Source organism: Mercenaria mercenaria, chromosome 15 (assembly GCF_021730395.1).
Source record: "Mercenaria mercenaria strain notata chromosome 15, MADL_Memer_1, whole genome shotgun sequence".
NCBI classification, from domain to species: Eukaryota; Metazoa; Mollusca; class Bivalvia; order Venerida; family Veneridae; genus Mercenaria; species Mercenaria mercenaria.
The window spans coordinates 12,978,999-12,993,222 of record NC_069375.1 but is presented as its reverse complement, the minus strand read 5'-3'; the positions used below and the strand labels follow the sequence as shown (position 1 = coordinate 12,993,222).

Below are 14,224 nucleotides of genomic sequence, written 5' to 3'. Positions count from 1 at the left end.
CCACTGCATCTATGGCTAAAAGTGTAAATAACTCGGTATAAAAAAAGAACATTGAAAACAACGCAAATGTTGAAAAGGGGTTAAAGGATAACAAAATATTGCCACCTGTCCAGTTTGTATAGCATTGCTGCTTATTACACTGAAGTCCCAAACATTCTCACCTTAATTATATGCATGGTTATACCTCCTAACTAGTGTTCAGTGGTAGTTCATTGTTGTATTATGCATCTGACGTCAGGCTTGTGATTTCAGTGGTGTAGATTTTCAAAGTTTTCTGAATAGCCCCTGGCAGCCATGTTTTTTTAAAGAAACAGAATCATCTGAAGAAATTCAGTAGAAACCCAAGGCACACTGCTGTGAAATTATCTTGCAATTGGGCCAGCAGTTTCTGAGAAGCTTTTCAAAATGTTTTCATGAAGCCATATAGAGAAAACTAGTCCAGCCCCTCAGGGCAGCCATGATCTCTTTTTAATGAAACAGAAAGATTTGAAGGAATTTGGTATAGGGTCACCCAAAGAACATTGCCCTAAACTTATTTTGAAATCTTGCAATCAGTCCAGGCACAGAATGGTTTTCAAAGCTTTCCATAAAGCCATACTGGACAAATTAGTTTCACCCCTTCAAATGGCAGCTACGGTTTTTAACAAAACAGAATGATCTGAAGGAATTTGGAAGAGGATCACCCATGCAACATCCCTGTCAAAGTATTTCAAAATCTGACCAGCAGTTTCTGAGATTTTTTATATTTTTTGCCTTGGAATGTCATGACAACCAGAATTCTGCAAAGATGACACAGATCTGAAGGAATATGAAAGTGGACCATTTATGGAACCTTCCAGTGGTTGAGTTAAAACTAGCATAGTAGTTTAGGAGATGTTTTTTAATGAAATTGTGGATCATGGCAACTGAACGGACATCCAATGGTCCGAAAAGATCCTACTATCACCCTCTGACACTTTTAAAATGCATACTTTATAACTGTATATTGTACAAGAGGGCCATGAAGGCCCTGTATCGCTCACCTGACCTATTGACCTAAAGATAATCAAGATAAACATTCTAACAAAGTTTCATTAAGATATGGTCATAAATATAATCTATAAAGTGTTAACTAGCTTTTCCTCTGATTTGACTCGGTGACCTAGTTTTTGCCCCCACATGACCCAGATTCGAACTTGACCTAAAGATCATCAAGATTAACATTCTGATTAAGTTTCATGAAGATACAGTCATAAATGTGGCCTCTAGAGTGTTAACAAGCTTTTCCTTTGATTTGACCATGCGACCTAGTTTTTAAACCCACCTGACCCAGATTTAAACTTGACCTATAGATCATCAAGATTAACATTCTGACCAAGTTTCATTAAGATATGGTCATAAATGTGGCCACTAAAGTGTTAACAAGCTTTCCCTTTCATTTGACCTAGTGACCTTGTTTTTGACCCCAGGTGACCCAATATCAAACTTGTACAAGATTTTATTGAGTGTAACATTCTGACCAAGTTTCATTAAGATTGGGCCAAAATTGTGACCTCTAAGTGTGTTAACAAGCTCTTCCTTGGATTTAACCTGGTGAACTAGTTTTTGACTCCACCTGACCCAGATTCGAACTTGACCTACTGATCATCAAGATTAACATTCTGACCAAGTTTCATTAAGATATGGTCATAAATGTGGCCTCTAAAGTGTTAACTAGCTTTTCCTTTGATTTGACCTGGTGACCTAGTTTTTGACCCTACATGACCAAGATTCAAACTGGACCTTGAGATCATCAAGATTAATATTCTGACCAAGTTTCAAGAAGATATAGTCATAAATGTGTCCTCTACAATGTTAACAAGCTTTCCCTTTGATTTGACCTGGTGACCTAGTTTTTGAACCTAGATGACCCAATATCAAACTCGTCTAAGATTTTATTCAGGTAAACATTCTGACCAAGTTTCAATAAGATTGGGCCAAAATTGTGACCTCTAGTGGGTTAACAAGCGTTTCCTTTGATTTGTTCTAGTGACCTAGATTTTGACCCCATATGGCCCAATATCAAACTCGTCCAAGATTTTATTGAGAATAACATTCTGACCAAGTTTCATTAAGATTGGGCCAAAATTGTGACCTCTAGAGTGTTAACAAGCTTTTCCTTTTATTTGACCTGGTGACCTAGTTTTTGACCCCAGATGACCCAATATCTAATTCATCCAAGATTTTAATGAGGGTAACATTCTGACCAAGTTTCATTAAGATTGGGCAAAAATTGTGACCTCTAGAGTATAAACAGTCAAACTGTTGATGACGGACGGACGACAACGGATGACGGACACAGGGCGATCACAAAAGCTCACCTTTGAGCACTTCGTGCTCAGGTGAGCTAAAAATTAAATCCACAGTCCACAAAAAAACCCTACTGCAGATAAGGTGGGATCAAACAGTTCCTTTAAACCAAAACAGATGATTATCACCTTATTTTTTTTTCAATTTATAGTGATAATTTTGTGAATTCAAGAGTCATTGAATGAAGTTAAAGGAAGGAGTTTTTTTTCTGCCTGCCGGTGATTTTGTCTTATATCTATGAAAACACTTTATATTCAATAACATTTCAAATACACAAGTTTCATATTTCAAATAAATTTACTCTAGCATAATTTACAAAACAAAGTCATAGGTACAAAGTTATGATGATGTGCAATATTTTAAAAAGTTTCATTTTTCATTTTAATGACTAACAGGTATATCTGAATGATTGGATTACTCTTTAAGGTGCAAACACAAAATGCTAAAACCTGGGTATTACTCAATAACTATTTTTCTCTTCCAATCAGCAATTTGCATTAATTTTTGTGTCACTTGACCGTCTACTATATTTATGTGCTGGATACAATATATTCCATATAATATTGCAACAATTTTGATTTGAAGCTATACATTATCTCGACAAATAAAACTGTTGACTGATAAAATTAATGTATCTGCAGGAGTATCAACGTCACTGAGAAAAAAAGCATAGGATGAAAGATTACATAACATTACCCTTTCAATACGAAATATATTTAAACTAGTGCCAACCCTGAAAAAGCATGCTGGACCAGCCAGTTCAGCATGTTTTTCAAATTGATACTTATCCAAATATATTGTTATTTTGTATAGAACAATGTTAAATAACAACAGTATTCATTACAATTTTGTTTTCACTAGAATGGGCAAATACTTATCCAAATATATTGTTATTTTGTATAGAACAATGTTAAATAACAACAGTATTCATTACAATTTTGTTTTCACTAGAATGGGCAAATACTTATCCAAATATATTGTTATTTTGTATAGAACAATGTTAAATAACAACAGTATTCATTACAATTTTGTTTTCACTAGAATGGGCAAATACTTATCCAAATATATTGTTATTTTGTATAGAACAATGTTAAATAACAACAGTATTCATTACAATTTTGTTTTCACTAGAATGGGCAAATACTTATCCAAATATATTGTTATTTTGTATAGAACAATGTTAAATAACAACAGTATTCATTACAATTTTGTTTTCACTAGAATGGGCAAATACTTATCCAAATATATTGTTATTTTGTATAGAACAATGTTAAATAACAACAGTATTCATTACAATTTTATTTTCACTAGAATGGGCAAACACTTATCCAAATATATTGTTATTTTGTATAGAACAATGTTAAATAACAACAGTATTCATTACAATTTTATTTTCCCTAGAATGGGCAAATACAGCAACATGCAAATTTCAAACACTTTCAACATTTTGGTTCATTATCTACAACAGTAGAATAAAAATTCTTGACAATGACAACGGGAATATGACCATGGTCCATCAAATCTTGCAGTAAAAGAAATGCAACTTGACCATGGGAAAAACCATGAAATACAAGTAACTCAACTTGACAATGGAATATGACCGTGGTCTATCAAATTGTGAAATACAAGAAATGAGACCGGAATAATGCCATGCTCTAATAAATCCTGAAAAACTAGTAAATGTGACTTGACAACTGGAATATATATGGCCATGGGCAATTAAATCTTGAAACATAAGTTACATGACTTGTCAATCAGAATATGGCCATGATCAATAAAATTGTGAAATACAAGAAAAGTGTCTTGACAACTGGAATATGTGGTGTGGCCTATTAGATCATGAAAAAGAAAGAACCATACTTGAAAATGGGAATAAAGTCACAGTCTATTAAATTGTGAAATACAAGTAACCTAAAAGTTACCAAATCTTCAGAATGCAGGCGATAAAATGGAAACACTTTATCAGTAAAATGCCCAAGCCTTGCTTCAGCTATTCCTTCAACATTTCAAACATGTAAAATATTGTTTTCAAACAAAATATATGTATTACAACAAATAATATATAATTCTAGTCAAACATAGTACTCAAATTCATAAGTATTCGCATTTTGTAAATTACAAACAATATTTAACACCCAGTCCCTTGTCTTGATAAAGAAGTACATGTTTAAAATAACAATATAACTGAGACAATAAAAAGTTCTATACAACAGAAAATATTTCACCCGGTGTAGGTATGGTGGTATCCTGCCAGAGTGTTACAGTTTGCAGATTCTTGTTACCTTCAAAACAATTATACCTGAGCCAGACATTCACATTCAAACCAGCACAGTCACATATTATTTTGTTTGAATTTTTTTTTTCTGTAAATGTTATCTATGAGAAATAAAATGACATTTCTAAAGCACTTTTTTGCTGTAACTAATCTTATAATGAACTTACAAGAACCATCATGTAACCCATGGTGTTAGTCAAACTTTGCCTGCGCCAGCGAATATACATGAAACTCCCTTCCAGTATACAAAAAACACTACTATATAATGCTGAATGATGATTTTAGATGTAAAATTACAAGAGCTGTCAATAAGACAGCAAGCACTACTATTTGACAGCTTCTATGGCAAACATGGGCCATACCTTGGCAAGATTTATGTAACTGAATTTTGTTTTTTTAGTATTCATAACAATTTTATATTGTATTATGGCAATGATAAAAACTTGCAAGCAAATCTTATCCGAATTAGGGCCATCATTTTAATTAAATTCAACAAGGGTTATCTAACTCATTTCTTTAGATAGGTCTTATGACGGGGAAGCATTATGTGAAGTTTCAATCCAATACATAATTGAGCCGTGTCATGGGAAAACCAACATAGTGGGTATGCGACCAGCATGGATCCAGACCAGCCTGCGCATCCGCGCAGTCTGGTCAGGCTCCATGCTGTTCGCTAACAGTTTCTCCAATTGCAATAGGCTTTAAAAGCGAACAGCATGGAGCCTGACCAGACTGCGCGGATGCGCAGGCTGGTCTGGATCCATGCTGGTCGCATACCCACTATGTTGGTTTTCTCATGGCACGGCTCAATTATAGTTAATACTATGATACAGCTTGATAGTTGGTTGCATGCAAAAATTTAAACAAATTTTTTTCATGTGGGACAAGGGTCTTAATTTGAATTAAATTCAGCCAAGAGTGATCTAACTTGGTTACTTCAAGTGGTTTGATGACTGTGAAGCCATGTGTAAAGTTTCAATCCAATAAATTCACTGGTTACTTAGATACAAAACTTTAACCAAGGTGCGATGCCAACGCAGAATGATGATGACACCAAAGCCGACACCAAGGTGGGTAGAATAGCAGAACAGAACAGAACAGAACATATACTTTATTCGATTTGTACAGAGTACATCATCAGTATAATAACAAATAATATTTCAGCTAATATAGTAATCACGTAGAATAGCTCTCACTATTCTTCAAACAAACAAGCTGAAAAGATTCCATTTTCCTCTTGTCTATGCAATTAAATACCAATGAAACAATGTACAGGTTCTATTTTCCTCTTTTGTATATAACTTAGTATCAGTAAAACCTAACTGATCACATTTTCTTTGAAAATATATATTTTTATACCTATCTGAATATAAACTTCCTTCCAACAAACTGTTTTGCAACCTTTCTGAGCAAAACCACTGGGGTAACTGCAGATTTATTGTGGGAGAAGTGAGGTTTCTTACACAAAAGCTGTTGTTCAACAGAAACTGAATTGTTTAAATATAGGGTCTGTTGGCAGAGGAAATACGACCAACCTTTATAGAGGGTAACATTAACAAAGGTTTAACTGTAAATATCCTCAATTCCTAAATATATCACAACACAACTTTCACCATTCATTGTAAACAGCCTGATTTAACATGGATTTCTATGCCATCGAATTTTCAAAGGGGCATGCGTCCACATTTATGTAAAAAAGATCTTAACTGATAGAATACTTTTGTTTGTTCAAAAAAAAAAACACACAAAATGATTCAGCGAGTTCATGATGGCGATTACTTATCAAATCGTTCATGAATTCTGTACAATTTGTAAAACAGCCATCTACTGTCATAGGTATACAGTAGACACGATATGAAACAATAGGTTATAAGCTGTACTTTACAATTACTCGAAATATATCTCAAAATAGAATTCAAATAACGTTGCCACTTGGTTTCCTACATCTGAAGAACACTGTCATCAATTTTGAAAAAAATCTGATGTTGCAACGTACATCTGGCATGCCACTATAAACGCAAGAATGTAAAATATTGTCAGCAAAATTTAATGTAATTCATATAGTGGAAAAAAGTATCAAACACCATCCACATTTTTAGAAGATTCTGGAAAACTCTTCCTTTTCTGTTTGATAAATGGCCAGCTTAATTTCAACAGTACTAAATATTAAATGTTCACTAATCTATTTCTGATTAGTTCATTTGCCTTTTCTTCCTTTCTTTTTCTGAGGCTTGCCTCCCGGCTGTTGTTGTGCGCCCTGCTGAGATCCCCCACCACCATGCTGCCGCGATTTCAACTTTGGTATTGTTTCTCCTAGATATAGTAATATGGACTGTCCTGGAAAGGAAAAAAGATTATAAACCTAGTTTCACCTTGTGCAATTTCACATTTTCATATGGACATGTCTGTTTATGTTGAAGGGGTACATCCTTTACATAAAACTTCTTCTCTAAGTATTTTCAGCTGGTGTATACCTTTCAATCAACAGATGGAAATTTATAATGTATTCTGACAAAAACAGGGCTTAATGCAAAACTAATCTATCTGCTTATAAATGCACTTGTATGCATATGGACTAGTTTCAAATCAAATCTGTAACATACATTCTTTCTCATGTTTAAATCTTATTTCTCTTTCAGCAAGTCAATAAACTGTCAGAAACACAATCAAGCCTACCTGATACTGAGTGAGGTGAACTGGATATACACCTTGTGATGTTCATGTTTTATCATACTGAATGACAGCATTGTTTACACTGTTCTCAATACTATTTACCGGTGATATAAAACAACAATGCTTTCATAAAATAACTGATCTCTCATCAATGCTTTATACTAGTCTAATAACGTACAATATGTGTAAAATCTGCCTGGAAATTTTGGACATCTGCACATGTATTTTTAATGTATGCAAATTTCATGCGGTGACGACTTTCCTAAAACCATTTTTTGTACATATCAGTGGTACTGTGAAGTTGATCATATTCCCTGAGGACTATTTTTTTTTTAGAATAACACAGTGTGTTCAATCCAAGAAAGAAGAAAATGTTCCCATTTACTTCATTCTCATGAATTTTTATCAAAATGAAACAGTTGTTTTGGTCATAACCACAACATTTCATGCTAATGAGATTAAAAAAATTCACAATACATAAAAATATTTCTTACTTGTAGGGAATTTTTCATATTTTAGGCTTCCATCAGCATTTTTCAACTGTATTCGTATTCTGCCCCTGTATTTCAAGTCTTTGTGTTCAAGCTCCCTACAATATGTCTTGTTCTAAAACACAAACATAAAATTGCATGACATTTCAACCAGCAAGCTTATAAGTTCCAGACAGAATCTAACACTGAAGTGGTACATTTAACAAGATCTTTTTAAACTGGAAAGTGGCTATTCCCAAGAGTTAAAACAAATATATATTTGTGTTTTTAACATCAAAGTGAACCTGTGGTATGCAGCTAATAATTTACATACTGCACCTGCTTCTAACTTTAAATTGGAATATTCAATGTTGTTGAACCAGACATTTTTAATGAATTATTTGTACCACAGGAAGTATGTACTAACATTTCAGTGTAAATGTTCAGGTAAATTTATTCAACGTTCTAACAGTATCGAGTGAGTTAACAGCCAAGTTTGCAAGACAATCATTTTGGTTTCAGTCATACAGACAAAATTTCAGCCATACAGCAACTTCCCAGCTTTTAATGGTGGAGAAAAGTCCAAGGTCACATTCTTTGAATTATTCTAAGCACAGGCAGGCACCTGGGTAGAACCATCAATCTTCTATAATCCAGCTAAATGACTTCCTCAAATGAAAGAGTTCTACACCACTTTTGGTGTTAAAAAACCACAGCTGTTAGTGGCAAGTGATTCCATGTCAGCAACCTTAAAAACTTCACCACAGAAACCCAACATCAGGTTTTTCTTGAAGTTGAAATACAAGAATATATTCACTAACCTCAACACCAATAATCAGCTGGGCGTTTAAACACACATCTCTGATCTCTATGTATGATGGGTTTTCTACAGCCTGAAATTAACATAAAAATCTCAGATTTGTCGATCTAATTATAAATTTACCTCATACACACTGTTCTGGAGTACTTAGCATAACAGTTAAGCGATAAATTATATACAGCTACACAAGTAAGTCATGTAACGATACCTGTCAACTATACAACTTGAAACATACTAAGAAGTGTCTATGAACAACAACCTCAACAGTGTGCTTGACTATTCAAAAATATCAGCAAAGATATAAATATTACATGATACTGGTACTGATGATAAACCCAGACAGATGACAAAGTCGAACACCTTGGAAATATTCGATTGCAATCGGTTATTTATAAAATTGAACACACCATCTAATAGTTTCCACTTACTACACCAACTGGTGTAAACAAAAACAAAATTGGTAAATATTCTGTATAAATAAATGACTTACATAACTTTGTATAAAAAATATTTATCCAAAATTACTGGGGAAGAGGGTGTTTTTTTGCACATGCTCACTGTCGAAACATGAAGGCCTGACATTTGTTAACTTTTCATTACTTGATCAGAAATGACTGTTGCAGCTTTTTGGGGAAAGTTTCAATATAATAATACCAAGAAAATTTTGTAAATGACAAAGGGTTCAAATTTATCATCAGTCAACGTTCATAAAGTCCCCTTTTTACATACCCCTTTCAGGCCCTCACTTTGTGTTAGTTTGCTTACTAAATATAAATTTGAATTATGTAAAGTTTTCAGCAAAGGTTAAGCTTTATTTCGATACCAACCACTGATTTCAATTTGCAGAAATAAAAAAGTTACAGGTAAAAAACCTCATTTTCTGTTCGGGTTTATCATCAGTACCAGTATAAGTAAGTGTGAGAAATGTAAAGGGAGGGGATAAACTGGTGTGTGGTGGGTGTGGAGTGGGAGGCAGTGGGTACATGAGGGAATCAAAGAAACACTTATAGATATATGTTAATTTGTTGGGGTTTTTTTTCGGGGGGGGGGGGGGGGGGGGGGGGGGGGGGGAGAGGTTAACAGTATTTCAGTTATGTTACAGCAAGTAGTTAAACTAAACAGTTTTCATGGATTTTCTACCAGTACAAACCTGTTCTCCACAAGTAACTGCAAACTTCCCAACATCAGATGTGGATGATAGATGATTTTATGTCTTTAATCAAATTGTAATGGAGAAAATACGCCCTGCTCGAGTTTTATATCACAAACCAACCATCTGCAGATCTGCACTCACCCTACTGAGCTAAGCGGACAGGCTCGAGAGGCAAGTAAGAGCACCTAAGGGATGTAGAAGTGTTGGTAGGGGTTGCAGTGGGAGGAAAAGAGATACCAGTACTTGGAAGTATCATATCTAAGTGAAACTGGGAAGCATGCCATGAAACTTTGACCAACACTACAACAAAATCTGACCCAAATGACCTTGATCTCTGACATACTTAGCCCTAACAAAATTATGTCTGCCCCTAACTAAAATCAATTTTTATGTGTGGTTTGAATACTATTGGGTGGCAGTAGTTAATACAGTCGAACTGAAAAGAATACCATAAAAGTTTAACCAGCACTTTTATCACATTTCACCCAAGTGACCGTAACCTTTAAGGTATTGGACCCGTAATAGAGTACCTCCTTTTTGAAGAGTATTCAACTCCTACAATAAACCTACTTTGACTGCAATTTTCAGGGGGGCATAGGTTCAAGCCCCACTGGGACCAAAATTTTTTTTTCCTTATTTTCATTTTATTTGTAGTAAGTTTTTACTTCTTTCAAGACTTATTATGGATGTATTGTACAAAAGTTGAAAATTTTCATTTTATAAGCAATTTGTTGCTGTTCAAAGCGAATTTACCTCAGAAACAGAAGGGGTAGAGTTAGACATCTTTAAAAATACTGAGTTACATGCGGTAAAAGTTCTCTATTTTGCATTCACTCTTTACATTTACATATTGTGGAAGAAATGTAGGCAGGTTTTACTTCTGCCCCAAGGTTATTTTTTGATGAAATGAGCAATATTCAAAGCAGGCCCGCAGGATTCAACCTTAATTTTTCAATGTTGAAGTTAGAATTCTGTAACATTAAATCCGTTTACTTAAGGCACCCTATAAAGAATTATATTGCCAGTTTTATTTTGTGTTATATAATTGTTTACCAATAGTTTGATGTTTCTTTTATCAAAATTAATGGCAAAATGAATTATCTGCGAATGTTTTGGGTAGTAGCCATCACTATGAAATTTGTCTCTACTTGAGCTTGAAGAAATATTTACAATTTACAAAAAACGGCACGGTAAAAGTTGTTCACAAATTGCAACACAGTGCAAAACATGGTCAACTTTAAGAATATACCAAGCAAATGCAATTCTTTAAACATTACTATTATTAGGGGTCCAATACCTTAAAATACCTAACCCTAAACCACCTGGTACCTACACTAAGGGGCAGTCCCTTAGTCCTAACCAAGATCAACCCTTTAAGTGAAGCTTGATAATTATAGGGGCAGTGGTTAAGAAGACACCGTGAAATTGAGAAACTTGCCATAAAAGTTAACACACACTTGAATGCAGCAACTGTGACAGCAGCGCTGATGCCAGGGCAAGTACAATAGCGCTTGTAACTCTTTAGATAGTCACTGAAGCTAAAAGCTACAGTATTAAACACTGTAACACTGTTCAATAAATTGAACCTTTAAAGGTAAGTGTGATTCATAGTAAATTTTATAGAGTTGTAAATACTTTAATAAAAACATACCTTGTCTTTTGGAATTCTTCTTCCTTCCTTCACAGTTTTCTTGCTATTTATGTAGGCTGGATAGACACAAATCCATCTGAAAAATTTGATTCATTTCTGCAATATACCCAGGAAATTCAATCCATCAAAATTAGGCTACAAAATTGAAAACTTGCTTTGACTGAAAAATGTTTGATAATTTGTGTGCAAGACAAAGTTTCAAGATTTTGTGGTACTTAAATTGAATTTGCTCCAGACACAGTTATCTGTGTAAAATGTTTGTCGATGTTTAAAAAAAATTCTATAAGACTTTAGGGATAATCATTTGGGCAAAACTCAAACAAAAAAGCAAATATACAAGTTTTTAAATTTTCAGTTTAAGTAAAAATGAACAGCAGACAAAATATAGACAGGGGAGACTGAATGACTTATAAATGGGACAAGCTGTACAAATATACAATAGGGATGAAATAACCCAATCTAGGGCACCAAATGACACAAGCTGAGTGTCGAAAGAGTTGACTAGAGGATGAAATGACTGTATGACTACTATGATACCAACAAGGCAGTGGCTAGGGATCTGGTAACCGGGCCTCTAGACTAAAAGTCTAGAGGTCCAGTTACCGGACCCCTAGAAAACCTGTGTAGGCTGTCTAGAGAAACAGTAATCAATATGAATACTTGGATGTATTTGCAGTGAGGAAACTTTAATTTATCTAGCAAAAAATTGTAAAGGATTAAGATATGATGCTTTTCTTTGGTATTTTAGATTTAGATTGTGCTTATAAATTGCTGAATTCCTTTTACTGCTAAAGTAAAAAAACAGTGACTAACGAAATTGTCAATAAAAATTCATATTCAGTATGTCTCCAACCCGAATAAGAGCTATTTCTAAAAAGACAGCGGCTAGAGAACCTGAACCGGTTCCCTAGACAGCAAACTTATTCATCCAGAATCAGTGTTCTAGCCAAAGTACGTGCATAGGCTAGGGCACCGGAAGTTTATATCTATGCATAAAGCTGCTGAAATTCACATTGCTTCTTTTTGTAAGTATCATGCATGTTACTATCATAATTAATTTTACCATTTCAGCAAGCCATGCCTAGGTTGCATTTATCTGCGTTTACTTCGTCTCCAAAAGTGTACTCGCTGCATACTGTCCACCATATTGGAATGATACAAACTAGTACGAATAAATGCAGAAATCGTCATTTTGTTATATTGTACAGGTATAATACCCTATTCTTTCTTCCAGCATGAAACGAACATTTATCTTTCCTCATAATAATGTAACTGAAACTTCCAATGTCAACACCGAAATTCACCTTGCTGGTAAGACAATGTTGACAACGATTTCTGCCTTACTGACATACTAGTTTATATCATACCAATATGGCAGACAGTATGCGGCAACGACACTTTGTCGACATGTTAAACGCAGATAAATGCGAGGGCATGACTTGCTGAAATGGTAAAATTATTAATTAATCAAGTCAGTAATATGTACGATACTTACCAAAAGAAACAATGTGAATTTCGCCAGTTTTTATAATGCATAGAAATAAACTTCAGGTTCCCTTGCCTATGCAGTAGTTTGGCTAGAGAACTGATTCCAGACAAGTAAATTCGCTTTCTAGGGAACCGGTTCTGGTTCTCTAGCCACTGCCTTCTAAAAAATATTAATATTAACAAAGATTTACAACAAAACTTCATAATAAAAAAATTAATATCTGCAACTTTTATGACAACTAATAACAGCATTTCCTCAGCAAATACTATATACAATGGTAACACAGTACATACCAGTACAGGTACAGTGCTTTAGTGTATAGCGGATTTTAGGGTATAGAGGATGGATTGATAAATTTTATATTTAGACTTGAATTATTGTATAAATTTTCATATATATCATTCTTTTACTGGCATGCAAACAGACATTCTGACATACATTTTAAATATTTGCTTGTTGTGTTATTTTTCATATGTCATCAAATGTAAAATAAAGCTATCCCCTATAGACTAAATCAGTGTATATGTAAAAAATGTCAGTAAATGAAAAGTATTTGATAGAAATTTAAAAAGCTGAATGTTTTTGAAAAGAGAATACATTATTATTCTGATTTATAGTAAAGAAATCTTGGAAAGTTTGTTAAGATGTGGATTTTAAACAAATAATTGAAAAAACGACCAAAGCTATCCTTTACACCCTAAATCAGCGCATATGTAAACAATGGCTTGGAGAGAAAAAACACATGAATTTCTATTAAAAGCTGAATGTTTTAAGAAGAATAGATGTTTTCTGTCTGATATACTGAAAAAAAACTACTATTTTCATCTCTTTGAATTGGAATGCAGGAAAAATTAGTTAGCTATCCGCTATATCCTAAAGCACTGTATATGATTACCAGACCTCTTTCTACCAACAAACTAACCATATGGAGTAAAAATCATGATAATGGACCAGCTGGATAATCTGTATTTATATCTTCTCATCTCGAAATAATTTTTAAAATAAAGAAATTAGAAATTATCCAACATGTGAGTGAAAACAAACATCTCAACAAAACAATTAAAATGTAAGAACAAAAAAAAATGTCATGAATATTGAGAATTTTTTCAAAAGCGGGGACTGGCCCTAGGATGTGGCCTTCCAAAAAAGAAGAAATGTTGAAGAAAAATAAAGCTTATTGATATTCATGGAATTTATAAACATTTACCTCTCCCTATCTTCGTGCGTGAATTTAGGGTCCCAGGATCTTGCCTGTTGGTTTGTCTGCTGGTTTGCCATGTTGTCAATTTTTTTGGCTTCCTTGTACATAAACGCTTTTCAAATTATATTGCCGCAAGCACTCTACTGATCATGATTGATGTAGCA

General features: G+C 34.0%; 1 protein-coding gene across 1 annotated transcript; it reads right to left on the bottom strand.

Annotated features, from left to right (window-relative positions):
* Nucleotides 1-6,352: 6,352 nt before the first annotated feature.
* LOC123533113 (signal recognition particle 19 kDa protein-like) lies at nt 6,353-14,221 on the bottom strand. The gene is made up of 5 exons (XM_053524575.1): nt 14,067-14,221; nt 11,371-11,446; nt 8,568-8,639; nt 7,771-7,882; nt 6,353-6,940 (listed from the first exon to the last, which is right to left on the bottom strand). The coding sequence occupies exons 1-5, from the start codon at nt 14,165-14,167 to the stop codon at nt 6,801-6,803; spliced, it is 501 nt and encodes a 166-aa protein (XP_053380550.1). The 5' UTR covers nt 14,168-14,221; the 3' UTR covers nt 6,353-6,800.
* Nucleotides 14,222-14,224: the final 3 nt, after the last annotated feature.

Coding starts and splice junctions, on each gene's coding strand:
- LOC123533113 (XM_053524575.1), bottom strand. CDS start 14,167: ATGTACAAGGAAGCCAAAAAAATTGACAACATGGCAAACCAGCAGACA. Junction 11,447..14,066: donor ACGCACGAAGATAGGGAGAG/GTAAATGTTTAT, acceptor CAAATTTTTCAG/ATGGATTTGTGTCTATCCAG. Junction 7,883..8,567: donor AGCTGATTATTGGTGTTGAG/GTTAGTGAATAT, acceptor TTTGTGTTTTAG/AACAAGACATATTGTAGGGA.